The sequence below is a fragment of the Xiphias gladius genome, chromosome 18, assembly GCF_016859285.1.
Source record: "Xiphias gladius isolate SHS-SW01 ecotype Sanya breed wild chromosome 18, ASM1685928v1, whole genome shotgun sequence".
NCBI classification, from domain to species: Eukaryota; Metazoa; Chordata; class Actinopteri; order Istiophoriformes; family Xiphiidae; genus Xiphias; species Xiphias gladius.
This window is the reverse complement of record NC_053417.1, coordinates 23,026,348-23,051,368: the sequence shown is the minus strand read 5'-3', so window position 1 is coordinate 23,051,368 and position 25,021 is coordinate 23,026,348. Positions and strand designations below refer to the sequence as shown.

The window sequence follows — 25,021 nt, the reverse complement described above, 5'->3', positions numbered from 1 at the left end:
TCTAATTATTCTCTCCCCTTTTTCATTATCCATCTGTATTTCACATTTGCTTGTACATTACCATTAAAAATAAGTCTACATTTTCAGTTATGGAAATCCATTTAAAGTATAAATTTCCATACGATGACTGTTTAATTTTGCATGATTTTGAAACCACAAGATGAGGCTGCTTTCATATTGACTCAACATCACTGGAACCTATTTTATCATCATTATTTCTCTCTCTCGTTCTTTCTCCCTCCCTCCTCTCTTCATCGTTCTATCTCTTCCTCTCTCACACACATACACACAAATGCTATATAAAAACACAAAAGCAGGAATATACATTCCTGTACAGTCTATACAATATCAAATCAAGTCATATTTCAAAATAGTGTCATCTGCTTAACATGTATTGTTTACAAATAAAGGAAAACAGGCAATTTTTTTTATGATACAAAGAAACCTGACACGCCCTAAATCAAGTCCAGAAAATCAAGCATGTTAGGGGCTTCTTGGGTTCACAACAGCTATTTAAATGTATCCAAGGTTATTGGGTCCATTCAATATTCTGCAGTCTCCTTTGAATTAAATGAAAAGGTGTCCAGGTTTTCTATCAATCCATTCAGACCCTTTGAGTTCCTTGATGTGTTTCAGAGTAATTAACGCTCTGATCAACACTTTCTATTCACAGTCCACAGCACATTCCTTCAAGGATTTCAACCCTCCGTATCTGTTTGGTCCCTAATGTGACACAGAAACTAATTCTCAGCTGGAAACTCTGGGGCGTGTCCGTTTGAAATAAGGCAACATCAATTTAAAATGGCATCTGTCACGCTTAGTTGGAGTGGTGATTGTTGTGATCTTTCCTACTTATTAATCATACAGTACATCATCAGATATACAAACCGTTAAAGTTACCAGGGCTTTTCTTTTTTCCCGTTCAAACCTTTGCACCTGACACATTTATTCAAATATCGACATTCTTCATAAAACAGCACTGCGCCTGCGTTTGTGGGCTAAAATTTGATTTTGTTGTGTAAAACAACAAGACAGACACTGACACTTAACCAAGGTGCATTACATCACTTCTCTTCTCCACATTTCCCTTTAAAACCTAAAACATTCTCTTCTTTAAGCGCATATCTTATCACATAATGCAGTAGGCCTCATCCTGGGGCAGGTGTTGTTTAGTCCTCCAGTAGGTAGGCAGGTGAGCTCTCAGCACTTTTCTCAGGTCCTCATTGAGCAGGAGACAGAAGATGGGGTTGACTCCAGCCTGGGCGAAGCTCATCCACACTGTGATGGAGAGGTACCTGTGAGGGATGCTGCAGGACTTGACGAACACCCTCCAGAAGCACGCCACGATGTAGGGAGCCCAGAGGACCAGGAAGAGCAGGGTGATGGTGTAGAACATCCTGCCCAGCCTCCTTTCTGACCTCACCTCTTCCATCCCGAGCAGCCGCCGGTGTTGATTGTGTAAATTTTGCCTGATGCCCAACAGAGTGGGCGGCATGGGACCACGACCGAACCCTGCAATCCAGTTAGCCGCAGCTTGACCCGTGGCCCCAGGACCATGGAAGGTCCAGTTCTGGCTGATAGCTGGCACTAGCTGGACAGGTTTCATCTTGCGGTGCCTGTACTCAAACAGCAGCAGCTTGGCATAGAAACCGTGGGTGGCAAGGACCACCACAGCCAGCATGAGCATGAAGCCCAGGGTGTCGTTGGTCTTCAGGTAGCGGTGTTCAAAAATACACTGATCCTCATCACGGATGAACTTGTACGTCCCCACATCAAAGACAGGTGGGAACGCCATGGCAACAGCCAGAGTCCACACCATGCAAATGATGGCGGCGCAGGTCCAGATGGTCATGCGTTTGGCGTAGAATCGGTGGTGGGCGATGGCAAGGTAGCGGGTGACAGCCACACAAAACAGCATGAAGGCAGCGTGAAAACAAAACAGCACGGCCATAAAAGCCACGACTTTACAGCTCAAGGCACTGTAAGTCCAGGCCGAGCTGTTGTGGACGGAGACCAGCACAAAGGGGAAGCAGGCAGCTGAGCGAACTGCATCGGCCAGGCACAAGTCCAGGAGAAAGAAGTAGGGAGCCTTGTGAAGTGTCCTGTCTCGTAGGACCAGCAGGGAGACCAAGAGGTTGCCTACAAGGCTGACACAGATGATCAAACCCAAGAAGACCAGCTTAAAGTAGGCAGACATATCTGTGGCAGAGACACCTCCACTGTTGCTGCTGCCGTCACTGCTGCTGCTGCTACTGCTGCCGCCTCTTGCCAGTCCGCTCTGTGAGGCCAGCACAGCCAGCAAACTGCCAGGGCCATCGATGGCAAAGCTCTGGTTAGCCATTCTATCACCTTCCACAAGAGCCTGCCTGCCTCGGCCCCCTTATTAACACTACTGATCCTACTACAGCCGTCGTCTCCCAAAACTCGTCTTTACAGCATGTGCGTGTGTGTGTGTGTGTGTGCGTGACAGTCAGTTAAAGAGCCGAGGGTGTAATCTGTACCATTCACAGCACATAGCAAATATGAGAACATAATGGCAGAACAGGCAGCCATTTGGTTTTTTTTTACCGTAGACCTCCTATGTGTGAATTGTGGAATTTTCACTCAACAGGAGGAGAAAAACATCACTGTGGTTATCATAGTCAGGCCTCAGTGTTGAAGCTAGGAACCTGAAATCAGCCTTGTTTAAGGCTGAGACGGTTGAAAACATGAACATTTCATTTAAAACCACTTTTGAGATGCAACCTCTGCGAAAAAAAACCAAAACTAATTTATGGGCATAAGGTGATAATAAAACCTAGCTGTGCTTGTTCCGGGTGGGCCTTGGCTGTGTAGGCCACGAAACACAACATGATTTGCTGTAGATGTAGATTTTTATTTTTTTTTTTCCATCTATAACAGCCCTCTGCCACCTCGACAAATACCATTTCACCTGATTAGATGGCTGCCATGTCAGCTAGGCCTGAAACACAGACTGGAGTGGAAAACAGATGAACAGGTGTCAAAATCACCTCTGCTGTGTGTTTTTTGTGTGTGTCTTGTGAGTGTGCGTGCATGTGTGTGTGTGTCTGTGTGTGTGTGTGTGTGTGTGTGTGTGTGAGAGAGAGAGAGAGAGACAGAGAGAGAGATGATAACCTACCTTTCATACCCTCATTTTTGGGGGGATCTGTTCTTCTCTCACGGTGAAAACAAAAAAATGATCCCAGTCTCTTTGTTTCACTGTTTGTCAAATCGAGAGGAAAACACATAATAAAGCCTCATGCTCTTGCTGTCGGCTCTCAGGCTCAAACAACACCTGTTATGCATAAATCCATCGCAAGGAAATCGAACTGAGCCACATATAATAAACATAAGGCGGCAGAGGCTATCTAATAATCAACAGCTGATCAAACGATCCAGGATGAGGACTCTGCTGTTAAGCCACAATTTGAGAGATATGTGTTTTTTGTTTTGGCTTTTTTTTTTTTTTTCAAATCCACTGCCACCCCTTTTACTGTTTCACAGGGAGGGATGTGTTCATCTGGTCTGTGTCTGAATATCATCCGAGAAAACAGATTTTATGTTGCATCACGTCTAACATGGGTGTCCAGAGGGCTAGAAGCAGACGCGATAAAAAAAAACCCCAAAAAGACAAAAAACAAACATCAACAACAAAAAAAACATATCTTGCTCTGTTCATATATCCAAATGATGTCAGATTTTTCAAAGCTTATAATAACCCACCCACAAACGTTAGAGAGGAAAAAAAGATCGCGCATCCCCTAAATGAATCGTCTTGGCTTGTACACTGGCAGGAGGCACCCGAACAATTAGTCCACACAGACAACAGCCTCGATATGTCTCTTTTTTCCATCTCTCAGTCAAAAAAAGGCGATGTATTTACCCTGAACTGTTAATGTGCAGTCTTTGTTTTGCTGTCCAGCGAAGGTGGACTACATCTCAATCGTCCCCAGTAAAAGCCTCCATGAGAACACAAATACATTTTTTTTTTTTTTTTTTTTGGGACAAAAATCCAGCGATGTCACAAGGAAATCCACATTGCAAACGCTGCCTAAATCACGATTTTTTTTTTTTTATTTAGATAAAAAAGAAAAACCCAAAGAAAAACCAAAAAAAAAAAACCAACCCCAAAAACAACACGGCTGGATTAGGCGAATTATTCCTGAATAATCCCAATTATGGCTGTTTGCGAGGAGGCAGCTCGCACATTCGCGGAAGCCGTCGGTTTTATTCGGGGAGAGGGAGACAGAGAGAGGGAAGGAGGGAGGGAGGGAGAGAGAGAGAGAGGGAGAGAGGCGGACCTGTGCGGCATTGTGGGCCATAACTCGAGAGTGATGTTTTATTCTAACCGTGTCTCGGGCATCATGTATGACGCGTCTGTTTTCTCCACTACGGACGCAGCGAGGAGCCGCAGCTGTCAACAAACTGCATGTGTTCCACCGGTCTCCCGCCCCTCGGTGGCAGACTGGGCTGGCCGGACCCGGAGCGACACGGGCTGGCCCTGACGGGGGCTGCAGCAAGGGATTCTGGGTCCTTGTTTAAAGTGGGAGGAGGGGGCAAACACACACACAAACAAACAAACTTGAACTTAGAACCGTCATCACATACAGTCCACACACACAGTGTCCATTGTCTGTTCATGCTTGAGACTTGCAGCGTTTGTACCCTGCATTTTCATTCACAGATTCACCATCATTTGTATTTGGCATTACCCTTTATATTGTTTTTTTTTTCTAGTCTTATTTATCCCTTTTTTATTTTAGTATGTACTGTCTGTTTATTTTATTTGCCATGCTAGCAGCCAGAGGTAGACCAACCACCTCGGCCCATGTGGTTCTGCCTATACCGTATATTCCTTAACCCCTTTATAGAAACATTTTGAATTATAAAACTCAATCTAATTGGCTTATTCGCTCCTTAGCTCAATGTATAACATACCCATTGGCCTTAAGGTAATTTTTGCATGCATTTCGGGGGAATTTTGTCTTTATGCGATGACAGAGATTTGGTAGAAAATGAGGGCTGCAACAGAGTGTCCCCGGGTGAACTTGAAGCGGGGACATTGCGATTACATGGTCAGAACCATGGTACAACAAGACGCTCCAAAAGTGTTATATGCAGTAGTGGTGCATTAAATCAAAAATCACAGGCCTTTTGTTAGGTAACAATCAGAGCAGCATAACTTATGGAAAACTAAACAGAGAGCATTTATGCCCCGCAAGCTAAACGATGACTTTTCGGATGGGCAGTGGGCCTGCATTTAGTTTTAGTTTAAAGGTAATTGTTGAAAGTGTGTCTTTTTCATTTATTTAAAAAGACAAATATATAACTTTTTAAGGCTTGATTTACAAAGGACAAAGCAGATGTCTGTGTTGGACAAAATGTGGATTTAATGTACTGAAACAGTCAAATTTGGGCTAAATGACAGCTGTGATGGGGCGGATAAAGGCAATGAACATCCACGGACCACCGGAGCTGGCTCTTTTTGAGCAAACTGACAGGTTAAAGGAGGGCTATTGCGGTAAACAAGATTTGTTTCGTCTTGGGGGATTTCGCCGTCAGAGATGTTACTTAAGTAAAAGATTGTACTCCTCGCTGTTTCCGCTGTTGCTTGTGATGAAGTAGCTCCATTCGAACAAGCCGACCGCCCATTAGAGTGATGTCACACTGGGTAAGAAAGGAAGAGTAAGAAAATAACTCCTTGAACTGCTGTTTCGTAATATGTCACAACACTCGAAGAACCTCTCTTGAAATCACTGCTTAACACGGCTCTCAGTGGTGTAGGTTATTGCTTAAAAGGGCATTAACTATTTTCTAAGTGAGCGCCTGTTGTAGGATCCACACTGATTATCCTCCTCCTTAGGTCAGTTTTAAGTCTGCTTAAATTTTTAATACATTCCGCACTCAAGCTATGTGACCATCACACAAATTAATCACTCCCACCATTTTTCCCCGCAGAAGTCTATGAGATAAAAGTGTGCTCTGATTAATAATTTTGTTTTCAAAGCCAAATACTCACATGCTCAGAATAACGCTGACTTCTTTCAGATGGTTGCCTATCACGAGCATAATCAGAAACTGTCTGTGACATCTCATTATGTAGCATCTGAGGAAGTGATCCTCTGAGGTCGTGATGCTGATCTCGGCTTACAATGGCGAGTGTGCACTGGACTCTGGTATCCTCTGTGACTTCAGTGCAATGCATGACCTTTGGCTTCTCTCTGCAGCTCATGTTGCTCTCTGCGTATTTCCACTTCAAGCAAAGCCGAGTGCGCTCCAGAGTCAGGGGCGCTAAAGGCTCTGATGTTTTCTTGTGGCGTGTCAGTCTCTCCGAAATTTCCTGCGCTGCACTGCAGCGTCATTATTGTGCATGAAACTGAAGTGCATTTGCAGAGTGGATGAAAAGGAAAACAAACACGGACACATCTGGGTACAGGGTATAGGACCATTTTTTTAATGGCAATACACTGCAAACACTTTCATCACTTCAAACATGTCATTCAATGCTTCAGTCTGTCTGTGAAGTTGTCAAAGTGGTGCTACAAATTTTTATGTTATGCAACAACGACAATGTTTATTTACTAGCAAGATTCAACAGGAAGATTTATCAGATGAAATACGCAATAGTGAGGAGGCCGGCGCTCTCTAATGATAAATACCACGTTCACATGTCACACCCGACAATTTTCCACCTCGGGCAGCATCCATTTCAATCTGATGTTTACTAAAGGTCACCAGGTTTTCGTTTTTTTTAACCATTAAGGCAAAAAAATATCCATGTTTTGCTTTTGCACTTTGTAAACAAAATTCCGTTCACATTATTAGTCTCTTCAGTGTCCCACTATGGTAATGTATTTTTGTCCTTCCTTAAAGACATAATAGCAAATGGAATTCAGAAAAGTTAAAATTCATTGGCAGTGAGGTTAGACAACAACCTTTGGCTACACACTGACAACAACAATCAAAAAAACAAGATCATTATAGTACTGATTGAATAAATCAGATTATAACACCACATACACACATCTTTGCATGACGAGAAAAAAAGTAATTACAGAATACTTAAAAAACATCTGAGATAATATACTGTGATTTGTTATTAGAGTAAACACAATGATGCTGTAGAAATGGGGTAATAACTGACTACTATTCTATTACTTAACACTTTGACAGATTACATGAAAATATCTCCAATGTATTTTATTATATTTTATAATTACTTTCTCAACGATATGGACTTTGCATGGTAATGCTCATAAATTGTACCCAACATGTCTTACTTTTGATGAAAATATATGTTGATCTGAAAACTCACACAGTGATTCACAACTTCAATATGTTTTAAACCCGATGGCTTCTTTTGGAATCATGAAAAGGCACTTAACTTGTGAACCGATCAGAAGTAACCTTAGTGGCATAATCACAAACGGTGCAAGATCAGGAGTAGTCCAATCAAGAAGAGGGCACTGGGCTCCTGCATCACTATCGAGAGGGAAACAACTCCGCTCAGAAAGACGATGGATGGCATCAGACTCTGGTTGACGTCATGCTCGGGCTGGGGCTCAGAAGCCGCTGACAGTGTGTTTGATAGATTCTCTAATAATGTGTCGGGGGAAATCTGAGGAGCATCTTCTTTCTCCTCCCAGGCCGAGTCAGACTGAAGAGCTAACTTCTCGCTCGAGTCAGTGACACCTGTGCTCACGGAGGCGTTCTCTGTGAGCTCTGGTGATGCCGGAGCTTCACCCTCTGCTCCCAGAGATGCCCGACTCTCTGCCAAAGGAGGCGGGAGCACAGGCGTACTGCCTTCACGATGTGCTGCAGAACTGCTGGAGCTTTCTGATAATCCTGCAACGAGTTCGCTCGGTCCCGCTGCAACGTCTCGTTCAAAGCCCTGGGTCACACCGGGAGCGGAGACAGACGCAGCAGCCAGTTCAAGAAGAGGACGACCAGTCGGGCTTTCGGTCGATCCGTCCTCTCCTGTCGGCCGCAGATTTGTCTCTGTTGTAGGAAGATGCATGCAAGAGGCCTCTGAGGAAGGGATTTTCTCTCCGCCAGCCTGGGACCTGTCTGATCTTGGCCTTGATTCATGTTGTAGAGAAGGCAGCAGCGCAGAAGGACTACTGTCCATGGGCAGCTCTGATATTTGGTTGCCTAATTCACAGTGGAGTCTGGGTAAAGGCTGTGACTTATTTAGCTCGACCGATTCACTGGCAGAGATTGCACAGGATGAATTAGTTTGAAGTGTGGTTTCGGAAGACACGGAAGGGAATCGTTCACCTGGGGATGCAGTGTGAGCGGACAGGGTGCCATCAACCGATGGAAGCTCTTGGTTGGGTGGGACAGAAGGACCAGAGGGGTGAACTGCAGTCTGTTAAAGTAAAACAGTGAGACAACAGTGACAGCTAGGAGAGTATACAGACAAAGGGGAGAGATTTGTATTCTACAGTAACGTTTCACACAGAGAGGAAAAGCATTTTACCGCATACTAATGCTTTTCTAAAGAATGGATCCCATGCTGACATCGTAATTGTGAGGAAACACAAACAAGACAGGAGCGTTATGATGGGATTGACTGACATATTTTTCAAAATTGTTGGCAAGTTGTAATGCCTTTACTTCCCCTGTCATGAGTACAAGGGCAACAAAGGGAGAAAAAAACGAGATCAATGCAATTTTTCACTTATTTTATCCTCAAGTTTACCCAGTCTACATATTTTCACAATACACTAAACCAGGTACTGGAAGTAATGCCATCCTTTAATTTTTTATTTTTCCACCAAAAAAAAAAAGGCTTATAATATTGAAAAGAGCTTTGAGGCTGCTGTGACAAACATCCAAGATCAAATCAAGATTAAATCATAACAATATAAAACCAAAAGACTGATAACAAAAACAGCACCCAGAAGAACAAGCGCAAGAGCAACACACATAAAGCACGAATGACAGATCGGCATAGACATATTCTGTGTTAATATCACATGTCCAGATGAAAATCTCGCTGGTATTATTGTTGATGGCAAAACATTACAGAATCACGACAATTCTGAGGGGGAAACATTTTTATTTATTAAGTTATACCTACATATAGAATTTTTGTATTCTACATGTTTTTTTTTTAAAAGAGATTGGAATCCCGTGTCTTTATAAATTTACACCAAATACTTTCCGAGAGGTCTGTTTTCAATTTGACTCGAGAGAGAGCACTTTGGGTCAATCTCGGAGAAAAATCCCACGGAATGAGTAGCAAGCTAAATGGAAACCAAACCTTTGCACACAAGTGAACACTCAGCAAGTGAGCCATTAAAATGGCGGACAGTGGCAATTATACTGACAAAATTTAGCTCGAAAAATGTTTACACAAAACCTGGAGAATTCATTTGTCAGGAATGATGACGCTGGAATGCGTGACCCCGGAAAACCCCTGAATTAGATTCTCAAAATATGCTGAATGGCGTGCAGACTAGGGAAGAATTTAACAACTGGAGGGAGGTGACGTTCATACAGTCGTTGACTGGTTCACCTTTAATTGTAATGTTCTACCAAGAGAAAAAAGGATGCATGTGAATAATGATGTAAAACAAACATACAGATGAACTGGATGAGTAACAGATCTTTTTGTAGTATCAAAGAGACATAAATACCAGATCACATCATGGTGTTATTCTGTTAGGAGGTGGACGTCCTAATGTGTTTTTTTGGGCTGTCTGAGGTAGTTTACTCATTATTCTCCTGATCAACAGTAACTTCCTCCTGCTTCCGAAATTCAACTTTCTTCCAGTCTCATATGTTTTATGTGTGGAATAGTTCCAAAATCAACTTTTGCTTGCCAAAATGCTAATGCGAGCCCCCCGGGTAACCCTAGTTTTAAGCATCTCAACATTTCTCTCTCCCACCCTTTTACTGTAAAAAACAAATAGAAAAAGAAGGATAGAATAGAAAGAGGCCTACACTGTATTTAGCATTACTGTGAAAATTTGTGTTCAGAGTCGTATCAATCTTCTCATCTAACTCTCAGCAAGGAAGCAAAGAAGGCTGTTTCTCAGAATGTTGAACTATTCCTTTAATATCACAGCGGGGTCACAGAGGTTAAACTGTGCTTCCCTTCAAGGATTGTCCACTGTGATTGCAACAGTGTGTGTGTGTGTGTGTGTGTGTGTGTGTGTGTGTGTGTGTGTGTGTGTGTGTGTGTGTGTGTGTGTTTGCGTGTGTGTGTGTGATCTAAAATGAGTTTCAGGGACATTTCAATTTTTAAAAAAAAATTTATATAAATACATAGACAACAGCACAGTGATAATGGACTTCAGTACATTCAGGATATTATGACTACACTTGATGTGAATGAATATTAGTGTTCAAAATCACTTAAGACTGAAAAAGACTTTAATTCAGATGTAAAGGAGGACATTTAAGGTGCAAAAAACATAAACAGCATGCATCATGATGTGAATACGATAAGAATAGCATCCAGTGCTCGTGCTACCACGGTGAGAAGCGAGACATTACCTAAGTTGTTGCCGAAGCTTCAATGAGCTGTGAACAATATAAACAACCAAGCCAGTGATGGTAAGCTTTAAAATTTGAATTGAAATGTCTGTTATGTTTTATTAGACACATAACTCACATAGAGGGATAAAGCACTGCTCGAATGGGAATGTGTTAAAATCTGCATGCAAATCAAGATACAGTAATCTGAACATAACCCAACAAATAATCTTCCAAATGTGTGTTGGCAAGTAGGCCAACGAGTTACAGTAGCACATTCCAGTTATAATGGACTATTTTTAACTTCTGAAGGTTCATAGAGAAGAAGAACCCCAATGAACCCTCCTGTTAGTTAACAATTTATTGTATTAAAAGCTGTTGGTTTCTTTCCAGTCCTTACCTCTATGTCAATCTCTGGCTGTACCATGTAAGGGCAGGCCGCTGTAGATCTGACAAGTCCTGACTCGGAAGTCCCTGCTTCTTCTGCTGATTGCAAAACAGATAAACATGCTGTCAGACCCTGATTAGTCTGAGTAGAGACAAAGCAATGACCGGTTTCACACAAAATACCAGTTATCGAGTTTTTTTAACAAAAGTAGATAGATAATGAAAGCGGCGCTCCACCAGTTGCCCATATGAAATTCGGTTTATTCATCACAAGGAGTGCTACTCAGCCTGTGAAAATGTTGTATAATGTTTCCTGTGGCGCTGGGGGGAGGTCTGACAAGTCTGAGAAAACGTCCCTGCTTATGGCACCATGGTTATCTCAGTGTGGGCTTCAGACTTGGGCAAGCCTGTGTTACAAACTGGTCATTTGCACGAGAATGATAACAATGGGAAATGCTGCTGAGCCGCATTACAGGAAATGTAGGATCCAGCGTTTTTGGAGCCTGACACATTCAGGGTACTAACAGTCTGGATATTTCTGCCCTGTTCAGCACCAACTTTAACCATTCTTTTTAAAATCTGTCTCTTGTGAGTCCCCGAAACTTTACGGAAGTGCAATACCTAATCGCCTGAGTAAACCTTCCAGTAAACACATCAATTCTACATCCTTTGCAACACCATCACATATAAATCTGAATTATATTCCTCTTTAAATATTTATGTATTCTTTTTTTAGTGAACCGATACGTCGCTAGTGAGTTTGTACGACAGCACCCATACTGTACCTTCTTCCTTTTCCTGCTCATCCTCTGAATCTAAATCCTCATTCATACTGAAAGAAAAGAGAGACATTTTGGTTATAAGACACTATAAAAACAAGAAAAATACCATTCAATAGTGCACTGTTTGAAACACACCCAAATGTGTCTACGAGTTTATACTTTTTCATACAAGGCAAATGAAACCTCTGAGGGCTTGTGTTTGGACACGAACACTGTTATAATGATGCAGTACCTGAGGCCTAATAATGCACAAAGAACACACACAGTTTATAGAGTGTGGGTCTGTATACAGGGTCGATCTGACTGAACCATGGAGAGATGCGCTAAGTGAGACCTCTTATGGAGAAATACAGTGATGAAGTGAGCTGAGGCCGGACAGCCAGACCATAGATTTAGAGCCACAGCTTAGTCCACTCAGTTTCTTTTTTTTTTTATTTTAAGCTCATTTTGTGCAATAGATGCAACATCTGAATCAGCTGACAAAGGCGGTGGTCATACCTGAAAATAAATGATGCCATCTAGGGTGCCAAAATGGCCTGTTTAAATAGCAGTGCATGTATAATAAAAAGGCAAATATAAAGTGGCAGAAGAAGGTGGTCATACGCCATCATTGACACCTGTTTTGGATAATTACCCTTATTATTTGCTCATGCAGTTCAGCCATTTTAATCAAACATGGTTAGGCATTTTTTCTGGTACATTTTTTTTTTGAATTCCGTCTCTGAGCTGATGCACGGGCTGAACACAGTGCCTTGAAGCCAAAAGCCTCAGTGATGACCCATCTCATTAGGCCGTCTGTTAAAATAGACGGCCAGGCGGGAAACTACTGAGCGAGATATTGTTGACTGAGAGTAATGGTCACTGTAAAGTGCGAGTACAATATAAGCCGGTAGAGGACATAGTTTTATACCAGAGTTGATGTATAAAGTGTAATTGTGGTGACAGTAATTACTGGAGGACACACCTGGATTAATTCAGCTAAATATCTTTCTTTGGAGTTGCCCAGCCACATATAGTCCGTGTCCCCCCATGACAGGTGCTTTCACATGTGGTTACATCAGATCCTAAACATTTATAAACCGATGGGAGAGTTGATCAAATATAGCCATGATGAATTTTAAAATTATCCGCAAAATAATGGAGCAGAAATGCTTTCCGTAAGAGGGCACCTCTGCTGAATGAAGGGGGAGGTAACATCGCCAAGAGCCCTGCAAAGGAGGCCAAATGAAATAAAGGTCAAGAAATGTGACGAGCATGTGACAGGAGCTACACAAATAGAGTAGGAAAACCTGACAAGCTCTTCATACTCCCTGTCCTTAATGGACTTCCAGTTTTATATCGGAGATTTAAAATCTGACAGAGATCTGACAAAGATCTTTGCGTTATACGTGTCTGGTGATGTGAGGTCGTCATTTGCTAAGCTCTGTTTTCAAAACTCTATCGTGGCGAGCACATTATCCTCAACCATAACAACAAAAGCAAGAGAAATTATTTGTCATTTTTCGAAGAATCAACTCTTGATTCCTGACAGAAGCAGGCAAAACTTTTCATGATGCATTCGAAGGTTATATTTGAGATGTCGGGTGGTCATAGGTGCAAACTATTAGAAAAACTGAGATCCCTGGTCCGACCCGAGCCTGATATTGTAGAAAAATCAGGGTTGGGTGCGATCGCTTGGGCAGGTGTGTGCGTCGGTCTATGCACAGTAAAAAAAAAAAAAAAATCTAAAAACCGATTTAGATACAGTTAATGTAACGAATTCCGCCAGTCTTACTCAAGCCTGATCTGGAGACGTGGCCTCGTTTGGCCCCCGTCACATTGCGAGACTCTACACTGACTCAGCAGCAAGTTCGTGCAAAAAAAGATCAAGACTGAGAAAAAAAACTCAGCAGACAGACACTGACATTGAAGCATTGTTCCTGCTCGGGTCTCAGGATTCACCAACAGCTACGGCGCAATACTGTGCGATATCTATATTTGCCTGCGGTGGGTACAGTAGAGGTAAATATAACTAAACCAGCTAAAGGATTACTTCAAAGCAGAAGCAGAAACCACTCTGTGCAATTCATATTAGCATACATTGAGCAATACATTCTAGTGTCTAGACTTGTTTCATCCCATAGTAACCTTTACTCCCACTGGCTGCCTTGTTAATGCGTTAAACTCCAATTATCAGTTAAATTCAAAGCACCGAATGAATCTATGATGGTTGCCATGGTGCGGGTGCCAGTGCAGTTTCTGCTCCCCAAGTTCCTCCTTTTCAGTCAGTGACTCATCCATCCCTAACAGCCCATCTGGCCCCTTCCTACTTCCAGACAGCTACATCAGTCTATTCTCTGTTTTGCTCCTTTTATGGGTCCTTATACGGGGACCGTCGCTGCCGTCTTCTGTCTCTGCACTGAGAAGCTCGGCACAGACTCTTATGCCGATGTACGAACACATCAGAGGATTACCTGACTCAGACTGAACAAGGGAAAGAGGACAATCTGTTCCATTGAAATGGCTTTGCTCCCCCTATGACTCTGATATTAAAGGTCAGAGGTAAAATTTAGTGCAGGGAAACGCCAGGGCTGAAAACGACACCTGCCCTTTGCCTATTTTGATCGTCCTCAAACACCACTGGATGACTGGCATTCTGAAGGGAGTGTGTACTTCTATCTTTCGACTGCAGACGCCGAAGACACCAGATTGTATAGAGTGAAGTCAAAAAAACTTTATTTACACTTAACTAGGCAGATTACATTACTCCCCCCTTGTGCTCTCACTGTGCAACAGCCTGTGTAACTGTGTCTATTACCATCCTGCTTTACTTAAGACTTGACTTTTTACTATGCTAAGGGCAGTCTCCAGGCAGAACTTCTGAATAAAGCTGAATGCTCATTTAAGCCACAAAACCTCATAGGGAATCAGTAAGCAACTGGAGCTCTGCAGCTGTTCCACAAGTCCTAGTGTTGTCTAGTTCTTTTGTGACTTCCTTTACATCTCTCTCTTTATGCTTTGATTGCCAATGTGGACCCCATTGGCAATCAAAGCATTCTTAGTTACCCGAATCCGGGAAGTTTTATTATTCCTAAATTAGTTTGCCTTTGGGCATCCTGATTTTCCCTTTGATTGGAAAGATCGACAGCTTTTAAGGTGTTGGAGCAGATTGAGGTTTAACCAGCTACAATCAAGGGCGAGCTGCAATCTGTGGGGGGTCAGGCAGACCGTGGCCAAACGCACAGGTGCGCGAATGGCCTGTTAAAATCTAAATTCCTCGGTCTGTGTCTGACCAATGGAGGCACACGCGTGGCAGGTGATTTACCTGTAATCTTTTGGAGGTTTCAGGATACTTCTCAGTCGTTGCGGGTCGACGTCTCCTTCCGCCGCATCGTCTTCATAGGACAGGAGCAGAGTTACCACATAATTCATGGAGGAGTTATTGGCCCAGAAATCACCCACAGATGTTTCATAGCGAACAACAAACTCAATGCGAGAGCCATGTGTGCTGAAAGGTGGTACAAAAGAGAGCTTGGAGGAGAATCGATCTGTGTCCCCATCGTGAGATCCCTGGACATACTCTGCCAAGTGATCAAAGTAAGTGACCCAGTTGTCCATGGTCGATCTGATGTAAACTGCTTTGTGGAAGGAGATGTTCAGGACTCGTATTAGAGCAGTGAATGCCAGTGGCTCATTCTCTACTGGAGCTATCTGCTCAACCTCCACTTTGTTAGCGTGCACAGCCTGCAGCAGGGCACTGCCGGCGGGCGCGTTGAACTCTGGCCGCACACGATAGGTCGCCTTTCGCTCTGGCTTTCGGTACTTCGCCTCCTCTTTCTTCCACCTCTCACTATCCGCTTCCTCGTCCGAATCGAAGGCAACGAATTCCTTCACATCCACCAGGTCCCCACCTGTTGTGTCGGCGAATGCCACTTTCTTTCCGGCAGACAGCTCTAAGTGGATCCGCATATACTCAGCAGCCTCGTCATAGATGGACGGGCCTCGCTTCCTGGGCACCGGGGAGCATCTCGGGATGAGGCGGACGTCCTCGGTGACATCATCTTCATCATCATCGTCATCATCATCATCGTTATTCTCCTCGTCGTACATGGGGGGCCTACTCTCGGTCTCCTCGGCCGACTTGCCAGTTTTAATCGCGGTAAAAAGCCCCTCTTGACTTGGTATGGTTAAAAAAGACATTTTTGCAGAAGTGTGAAGTCAAGGAAGCTGTGCGCTGAAAAAAAGTACATATGGCGTCTCGGAAAAAAAAACCAAACAAACCACAACCTCAACACTCGTGATTCGCGCAGCAGTGGCCGGTGTAGATCCAGCGCTGTCCCCGCGTTACGCACAGAGCCTCTTCGGTCAGCGTGTGGCGTTAAATGTCACCCATGGAAAGACTTGTCTTTACTGCCAGCCCTTGTGATAGTGTATCCCCCGGTTTACATGACTTTATGCATCGCACTTTGGCTGCGGTCGCGGAAGAAACCGCCTCTAATTTTAGAACTGACCTACCGGGATCTCGAGCTATGGTCGTGGCCGCGTGCCAGGACGAGAACATGTTATGCCCCAAATCCGTCTTTTAAATTGGTATAATCCTCCGACTCCCCCTTGGTCGGTTTGGTTCGGGCTGGCTGAAAGCCCGCCGCTGGAAATGGGATATTAAAGCATATCGGCCAATTTGCCAGTTTTAGTGAGGCATCACGCGTTTTCGAACCCGCGTACAGATGTCGCCAGTATATATATTTAAACCTCTGCAGAAAATCGTTACGTGGAAATGGTTATTTCGGGATGGAGCCTCGTTCATCGCCATGGGGCTTTCGTGATTCAAAGTCCCTAAAGGACAGTTATTAAAGACATGCCATTCATACATGCCAGTACCCCTGCTGCGAGCCTGCGTTATGCACAGGCTAAACCAAAAACAGCAAACAAACATTATCTATCTATCTATCTATCGTATCTTTCTCTCTTTTTGTGTATATTTATATATGCATTGTATGTTTTGTTAACTCATTATACATAAGCCTGACATAAGCATTAATTGATACTAAGATGATTTTAATAGGTCTAATGTAGGCCTAATCTCTCTCTCTCTCTCTCCAGGGTTGTTTTTTCAAACCCTGCTGTGTCTGTCCAAGGACCGCGTTGCTAGAGTAAGGCTTCGCAATTCCATTTCATGGCACCACCAAAAATCTGTCGTTACACGCACTTACTTCGCTTTCTTATCGTGTACTCGAGGTTAGAGGCTACGCCGTTTCGAGCAGTCAAGAAGAAGAGGACTGAGAGGGGAAAAGACGAGCTGTATAAGCATGAATGGAAGGCTATTTATAGTCGTGTGCGACCAAGTCTTTTTCTGGGAATAAGACATTCCCGTTTGATGCTATCTAAACCATCTACGCCCGACTCCCCGATTGAGTTCACACGCAAACAAAGCCAAGTCCTCGTTTGCACCTGGTTTGACGCCCGAGGTCTTGAACCGTGTGTGTAATTAATTAGAAAATTCCTACAGTTAAATGTCGGCCGCTCAACGGGCAATGCCTCGGGTAGAGAGTTAAAATGGGGTCGAGGTCACGTAACTTGTTGTCTGTTTTGACGCCGTCTGCTAAGCGTGTGAAGGCTATTTTACATTCACTATGGCTGTGATCCTCCGCAGCGCTTGCTGCTGCGCAGTTAAACCGCTGCCGAAGACCGATCACCATGTAAACACACCCTTGGAAGTGATTGGTGGAGAGATTTTAGCGCGGCGTACCGTAGCCAATCAGGGGATTGTTTTCCTGTCACGTCGGTGCACGGAAAGTAAGCTAACTGATAATGCAAACACAAACTAAAATAAACAACGCGGATTGTCGCTAAAGGCTGTATGTCGCGGGGAGGTTTGTTTATTCGGACCGGCTCTTCCTTGTTGGACGAGTATTTGTGAAAATGTGATGCAGCCGTCACTTCGAGGACACACGAACTGGGTAACGTGAGCTAACTAACGTTAGCAATAACCTGCTAATTTTCAACGTTACGCAAGGCCGCGGAGAAATAGGAGAGCTGCTTCCTGCTCTTGCTTCCTTGAGAATGTAGGTAACATTACGGTCCAAGGAGCAAAATCCGTTATTTAAGTAGCCAGTTAAGTTGAATAATAAATTGCATTTACGTTTTTTTAGTTGAGCTTGCGGGCTACCTAGCTTGTTAGCTATTTGGCTAGCTAGCTAGCATGAGTGAACTGACGGACTTCAAACAGTCCGCTGACTCTGCATCGAGGAAACGGTGTCCATCACCCGACCAGGATGAAGGCAGCACGATTCCCTGCAAGTCCACAAAAGTAAGTGACGCATCAAATGAAGCAGGGGTTATTTCGGAAAGTCGCAAAAACAGCAAAGCCGAGAGTAAAGAAGCAGCTGGAAACGAGGGCCGGTCAAAAGATAGCGTGGAAGAACCAGCTGCCGTGCAAACGGATCAGGGTTCAGGCAGCATGGGGGGCACCAGTACGCCTCCTGTCAACAACTCCAGTGCTGGCGGTCACGATGCTAGCAACACAGAAAAGCCACAGTCCTCAGGTGCACAGGGAGGAACAGAGCAGCTTCCCGCAGCTCCTCTGGACCAGTCCGACTCAGCAGCCATAGCAGCTGCTGAAGCACTCGCCAGTCTCACAGGGGGAGACGGGGAAGAAAGCCAAGAGACTCCTTGCTCATCTGAAAAGGCTAAGCAGGTAAAACAGGGGAGCAAATTCAAACAACGTGGGGGCCAGCAGTCCTCAAGAGCGGGCTCCAAAACGCAGGCAGCCGCCGCAGATAGCTCCACATCTGTACATAGTACTGACAGAGAAGATGCAGATGATGCGCCCGAAGCAGATGATGGTGATGAATCCATATCTGGCTCTTCATCCACACCAAGCTCCTCTTTCCCATCAGACAATGAGGACAATGATGATGGGGAGTGTGCCATTGTGTCAGTTAAGATGGCCCCTGAGATGAGACAGTCAGTGGCTCTCTTGGCGCAGGTACAGATGAGACTGGAAGCCCTTGAGAAGAAAAGTGCCCGGCTTCACCAGCGGCTGGAGCTGAAGATTAGTCGTCAACGGCGCCCACATCTGGATCAGCGCAGCTCCATTACAAAGACTATCCCTGGATTCTGGGTGACAGCTGTATCCTTCAAATGAAAAAAAAATTCCCTCTTACTCCATTCCAGCTTTCTGTTTGAGTATTTAAAATGAACATCTGTTGGGTTTTTTTCTTAACTTCGATGTGCCAGCTGTTGAACCATCCTCATCTCTCTGCTCACATTGACGAGACTGATGAAGATGCTCTTAGTTACATGACTGATCTTGAGGTAGGAAGTGTTGGTGTTTTGTTTTTACAAAGTCCGGCCGTTGTATATGCCCGGTAGCAAAATTAAGCTTTTCCTCGTGTCTTTCTCAGATCGAATCTTTCAAGAATAACAAACTGGGCTACAGAATCCGCTTCCACTTCAGACGGAACCCGTATTTCCAGAACAACATCATCATGAAGGAACTGCACCTTGGGATGGGAGGTAAAAAAATTTTAAAAAAGAGCATGCAGTGATTAACTGAAGGCATAAGTAGTTGTTATTCTTAATGAATGTGTAGTGTTATGATTGTCAGACTTGGCATCTTGGCACTATACATGTAGTGTATACAGAGGATATTCTGAATATTATACCAAAACAAGAATATTGTAATTTGCCATGTACATTTTGTTTTTCAGTTGGTACAAGAAAGCAGCACACCCATCTAAAACATTAAATTCTAACCAGAGGATACTCAGTCATTTTAGATTAAAAAAGATATATAACAACACATTTTGTGGAACAACTACCAAAAAGTGTTGAGAAGTTCAACAAACTTTTTAACTTGAACTAACACCCACAATCTTCAAACCGTGTAGCTCTACACTGAGGGCATCAATAATGAGGATACTGTGAGAACACTGTAGTTTTTGTATTCTCCTTGTTTGTAAACACAGTCTGACACAGTTGCAACAAAAATTTGTATTAAAATATTTCATGAATTTAGTGTAACAAGACTTTTGCATTGCATTACATTGTACAAGGGCTTTCAGTTTTTGGGGCAGTTAGTGCAACTTCTCGTGTAAATTAGCAGTTGTTCTGTGACTGGATCATTTGTGTCATATTTATGGAACATTTAATGTATTGACAGTTTCGATCATGAACCTAATTTGATCAACAGTGAAATGAAGATTTTGAGTATAAGAGGAGTGTTTTAATTACAGTAAAATAATGTTAATCACATGTTTGTAATGTCATGATTGTTCAGGGTTTGTTTACAATTTTTTAATTGTTCAGAAAAAAATGATTCTTCGTCTCTCAAACTGACTAAGTGAGCTCTGACAGTACCTCCCATCTAAAAATGAGTTTTGATTGTGTTGTGAAGCTTCGGAAAATCAGCATGTCCATTAATTTCTGGGTCACCTTCTATTCCTCGGTGCTCATGTTTTCAGGATCTCCCATGTCTTTCTCCAACCCCATCTTATGGCATCGTGGACAAAACCTGACGGCCCACAGCGAACCCAGGAAGTCGTCACGTGGGGTCTACCAAACCTTTTTCAGCTGGTTCAGTGACCATAGCAACCCAGGACAAGATGATGTAGCACAGGTACCGATGGCCGCATCTTGTACTAACATGCGTTAATGACTGTAGCACACAGAGATCAGCAGGTTAACACTGCCACGCTTAGAGGTTTGACTCGTTAACCGGTGGTTAACCATTTTCACCTGCTAACCTGCATCCTTTTTCTTTGTTATTATGATGTCTTTGTAACATTTTATCCCACTGGACAACCATTACTTGCACTCATTAATTGCCAGATGTGTACTGGAAGAAAATATAATTATTTATTCATTTATTCAACATTCCTACTAGGAATATGCACAGATTAAGATTTTGCCATCACAATTATGACACCTTTCCCTCGTGCTACATGATACTCAAACCTTTGTCTCAGGTTAGCAGGACTGCGTATGGTGTAATAAAACAAGACCACATGCTCCAGACATATTGAATTAAAACGTATTGAAATGATCTCCGTTTTGATGTTCAGATACTTAAGGACGACCTGTACAGAGACCCACTGAGATACTACCTCACGCCACTCTGGGAACCGAGGGAGAACGGCAGGTACAACCAACAAATTCTCAGAGCAGTGGACAAACCACTTATTAAGTTATAAATTCTAGAAATATTCTCAGCCCCAGGGTGTTGAAATTTTAGTTCATGTGTAAACTTGTTTCTGGAATTTTTTTTTTTTTTTTTTTTGCTGGTAAGAGCAGGTGGGATGCATACCGAAACAAAGAGTGTGTTTACTGTATGTGTGCGTGTGTGTATTTACATTTTTTTCTCCAGTGGTGGCAGTGGGGCCAGAGCAGCTGACAACGGTAATGGAGACGAGTGCGTGGTGATCTCCGACTCGGATGATGAGCCTGGTGAGGAGACTGGTGAGGCTGAGCAAGGCCACAGTAGGGAGGAGGAAGAGGAGGACGAAGAGGAGGAGGAAGAAGAAGAGGAAGAGGACAGGGGGCCAAGCGCAGGTCAGTGCTACAGTAGAACTTAAAGAGGCAACTAAAACACCAAACTATACAGATACACATTTCTGACATTAAATTTGATTTTATCAGATGTATGTTTTCAAAAATATTTTTAGCTAATTTTCAACGTGGATGTCACCAGATAGCTGTTGTAAAATGATCCTGTGTGTAAAATCCACAGTGTTTTCTGTTGCTCATGGTGTGAATGAGTGGCCGAGGGCTTGTTAGCATCAAGTTGACTGGGTTGTGTTGTAGCTGCAATACAAATGTTTGAGTAATGCAGGCTAAACTGATTAGACAGGAAATATCTCCTCCTCAGATGAGAGCCCAGAGGAGGAGGATGATGGTGGAGAAATTGTGATCGACGGTAAGATACCACTCATAACAGCAGTGCTGCCAACTTACCACTATCACAAGCAATCAGTGGGGGGTTGGGGAACCTAAGGGGTGACGGTTCATCTAGGTTTTCATATTTTTCTACTTTTTGATTATGCTGGAGGTTTTTTGTTTGTTTGTTTGTTTGTTTGTTTTTCTAATTTTACAATCTGATTGAGGAGTGTTTGGAGTAATTACAACCTTGAAATTACAGTCGTCTAACTTTTGTCCTGTAGGTTCTGATGACAGTGACCAGGAGGAGGAGGAGGAGGAGGAGGAGGGTTAAGAAGAAGTGAAGAAGAAGAAAAGGAGGTACTTGTTGAAGGAGGAGAGTCATCAAGGGACCAGAGACCGGGAAGATGACGAGGATGCTTAGGTTGACGAAGAGTTCAAGAGCAAACACTGAATCCTTCTTCCTGATGTTAGTCGTTTTTATGCACAGAATATCAGTTTTTTGTTTTTTTTTATACCTAAAATACATAGAAGCATTTTAAATCAGGGTTCAATGTAATAATAAAGCCAAGGCAGCATGTGTCCCCTCTATTTTATACAGTCGGTACTGTGTATTCTGAAGTACTCTGATTCACCTTTTTGCAAAAACGTTTTTTTCTACAACAGCTTCATACAAGTAGTGTTCTTCAATTTAACGAAGAAGACCGTATGACAGCCTATACACACACGTAGGTTAGATATTGATTGCCGCTTCCTAAGGCATTAAAATTTGCATTGCAAATTCTTCAAAAAAAACAAAACAAAAAAAAAAAACACTGAAACCTTCCGAGGCATTATTAGTGGTCATTTCAAGACAAAGTTTTGGCTGTTTTTAGAACTTGACATGTGACCAGGCAAACATGTCGCAAGCTGAATTTGATATAACGACAGTACATTTCAGATGCACTGAGTACTGAACCAAAATTTGTTCTCAGGGATGATCATGATGATAGTGGTGATCATGGTGGTAGTTTTAATGAAAGAACTTTACTGATTCTCAGACACTCTTACACTCTCTGGTTGTTGTTGACTGTGTATAAGGAAATGTGTACTCTACTGTAGTAAATAGGAACAAATATTGTTTTAATATAATACATGTGTTTTTCCCTCTTCTATATGTTCAGTCTTGTTCCACACCAACCTCCACCCCTGTTAACAATCTGTAAACCACCTCTGATCTTTTAAATCATTGCGTAGTTTGTCCGATGTTTCTGTGGGTACATTTTCGTAACACGCTCCTACAATAAGTAACTAAGTTTTGTATTTTTTTTTTTTCCTTTTCTTTAGATTGTACCTTAATTTGAATTTCCTTTCTAAGACATTTAAGCTTTGTTTTCATGTTATGTGTTTTAGGGTTTGTGCTATCTTCTTTTTGAAAAAGATGGTATTTATTACATAGTTTTTCTACACGTCCACATCATGGCATGCCAGTGAGCATGAAATGTAAGACAGGATGATTACATTATTTACGAGGCTGTGTAGAGGAAATAATTTGCAGTGCACAGTGTCAGTAAGTGTCGTTAAATTCACAGCAACATTATGGGGTGCACTGTAACAAAACTAGTATTTGTATTTGCTTACTTTTCTTAGCAATGAGCCTGTAAATAATATTTCAGCATTGTCTTTTGGATAAGACAGTACACATGTTTAATCAATGGATAAATTTATCAAATAATCTGGAATTTTTTCATAAACATGATCAGAAAGTTATATTTTGTGTGCTGTGTTTTATAGAACACTGTAGTTTAAAGATATCTACTTGTTTGTTGCTTTGGTTAATTTTGTTTGCTTGAAGATAATTGTCCACCTTTTGACTCAGACCCTAATAAAATAGGCAGTTGTTTCACCCGGCTGTCTGTTGGTGCTTTTACATACAGTGTGGCATTCTGCAACAAAAGCCAACTCCATTTGTATATTCCCTCGAAAGTGAACTGGAACTTGTGCATGAGGACCACAAGATGGCAGTGTAGTTCAACTTATTCTCACCTCTTTTGTTAGCCTTTAGGTGTTAATTCGGTTCATGTGTGAAAACAGTATGTCAGAAGGTACTTTGATGCCAGCATTTAAACATTCAGATGTGCAGAAATGAGAGAAAGGTTTAAGTTTTGCCTTTACTCATCTGTCTCAAATCTTAGGAACTCAGAAGAGAGCACATGTGTGACTTATTGACATAAAAGTCACCTCTGATGTGTTCGGCCGCAACATGTTCCTCTGGAAGGGCAGAATCAAACAAAACCCGCTGAGATACAGCTGTTCTTTAATGTATTCAGTCTTTTGATATGACAGCGGCGTGTGATATCACTGACATTTTGAATGTAGCACTGCAAATAGCCCCGGGCAAGACATTTTTGGACAGGCCCAGACAAAGGAACAGCAGCGGTGTTGCAATGGTACACTTAAACCCTTGATTCCACTTTTAATGCACAGCTATAAATATTCCACCGGCAAAAACCTGTCCTGCTGTAGGCCCAGCAGCGCCCCGGGTATGCAATCTAGGATGGGCATATACTATTAATACTGATGATGGAAACACATTATACTCCATGAAATGATCCCATGAGAAACACAGCGCTTGTCTCCTCTTTGAAGCAGCTTTATTCAGCCCACCTTAGAGCACAATGTTATTCTAACTATGAATAAATAATGGGCTTGGTTCCTACAATATTGATCGTGACAAACTAAGTACAGATTGCTGGGACAACAAAGCTGTCCTCAGGATGCTTCGCGGTCTGAGGGTTGTCAGTGAAGCCTTTGTTATGTGTGGGCCGGCAAAAGCCTAAACGGATTCCCCACTGTAAACTGCCCTCCCCTGGGTTGAGCTGGTGTTGCTACTGTAAACAAATCATCTTGTCATGCTGCTTCGCACTCTCACATTTCACAAAGTAGTTTGCTGGAATCTGCTACCCGGACTGATTTACTGTCGACTAAAAAAAACAAAAAGATAACACACACAGCAGCTCATTCTTCATCTGTGTGACCAATCCGGAGAGTGTATAAGAAAAGGGGCTCATGCTGCTTTCCAAAGTGGGTAATTTGAGAGGTTGAGGTAATGCCCCTGAATACTAACTACCTGTGTGTGTGTGTGTGTGTGTGTGTGTGTGTGTGTGTGTGTGTGTGTGTGTGTGTGTGTGTGTGTGTGCGTGTGTTTCGGCACATGTGTACCCGCTTGCAGGCTTGCTTGTGAAAGCTTGCCGTCTCTTATGCGCCTCCATGTATGCATGCGTGCACATTTGCAGAAGCCGCACGTCACCCACTGTATTTGCAGCTTTTTTCCGACACCGTGGTGCACGAATGCGGGACTGTCCGCTTCTCAGCTAATCAAGATGAAGCAAAGCCTTTGAACTGCGCAGAGGGGGGAAAACAGAGAGGGATGAGGGAAAAGAATAGAGTAAGCATGATTGAGGGAAATGGATGACTGCAGCGATAAGCAGAGCTGCCTGGGACCTGACAGATACACAGAGCAGATGGATGACTCT

General features: G+C 43.0%; 3 protein-coding genes across 14 annotated transcripts; 1 reads left to right on the top strand and 2 right to left on the bottom strand.

The window, feature by feature from the left end:
- Positions 1 to 1,129: 1,129 nt before the first annotated feature.
- Positions 1,130 to 2,350, bottom strand: LOC120804184 (probable G-protein coupled receptor 173). 4 transcript variants are annotated; one of them, XM_040153453.1, is made up of 2 exons: positions 2,239 to 2,350; positions 1,130 to 2,199 (listed from the first exon to the last, which is right to left on the bottom strand). In XM_040153453.1, the coding sequence occupies exons 1-2, from the start codon at positions 2,339 to 2,341 to the stop codon at positions 1,130 to 1,132; spliced, it is 1,173 nt and encodes a 390-aa protein (XP_040009387.1). In that variant the 5' UTR covers positions 2,342 to 2,350. The 4 variants fall into 4 exon arrangements, with proteins under 4 accessions (XP_040009387.1, XP_040009385.1, XP_040009386.1 ...); XM_040153451.1 differs by having other exon boundaries at positions 2,245 to 2,341; XM_040153452.1 differs by having other exon boundaries at positions 2,248 to 2,341.
- A 4,133-nt stretch (positions 2,351 to 6,483) lies between these two features.
- On the bottom strand, positions 6,484 to 17,399 carry si:ch211-167b20.8 (protein phosphatase 1 regulatory subunit 3A). 6 transcript variants are annotated; one of them, XM_040153187.1, is made up of 5 exons: positions 16,844 to 17,399; positions 14,956 to 15,807; positions 11,655 to 11,701; positions 10,883 to 10,968; positions 6,484 to 8,368 (listed from the first exon to the last, which is right to left on the bottom strand). In XM_040153187.1, the coding sequence occupies exons 2-5, from the start codon at positions 15,738 to 15,740 to the stop codon at positions 7,421 to 7,423; spliced, it is 1,866 nt and encodes a 621-aa protein (XP_040009121.1). In that variant the 5' UTR covers positions 15,741 to 15,807; positions 16,844 to 17,399; the 3' UTR covers positions 6,484 to 7,420. The 6 variants fall into 6 exon arrangements, with proteins under 6 accessions (XP_040009121.1, XP_040009122.1, XP_040009119.1 ...); XM_040153188.1 differs by lacking the exon at positions 16,844 to 17,399 and adding an exon at positions 15,918 to 16,518; XM_040153185.1 differs by lacking the exon at positions 16,844 to 17,399 and having other exon boundaries at positions 14,956 to 16,518.
- On the top strand, positions 17,356 to 23,378 carry tspy (testis specific protein Y-linked). 4 transcript variants are annotated; one of them, XM_040153195.1, is made up of 8 exons: positions 17,356 to 18,762; positions 18,870 to 18,947; positions 19,037 to 19,148; positions 20,096 to 20,250; positions 20,696 to 20,772; positions 20,998 to 21,182; positions 21,499 to 21,546; positions 21,791 to 23,378. In XM_040153195.1, exons 1-8 carry the CDS (start codon positions 17,833 to 17,835, stop codon positions 21,838 to 21,840), a joined length of 1,635 nt encoding a protein of 544 aa, XP_040009129.1. In that variant the 5' UTR covers positions 17,356 to 17,832; the 3' UTR covers positions 21,841 to 23,378. The 4 variants fall into 4 exon arrangements, with proteins under 4 accessions (XP_040009129.1, XP_040009128.1, XP_040009126.1 ...); XM_040153194.1 differs by having other exon boundaries at positions 21,481 to 21,546; XM_040153192.1 differs by lacking the exon at positions 21,791 to 23,378 and having other exon boundaries at positions 17,356 to 17,695; positions 17,783 to 18,762; positions 21,481 to 21,662.
- The last annotated feature ends 1,643 nt before the right edge of the window (positions 23,379 to 25,021 follow it).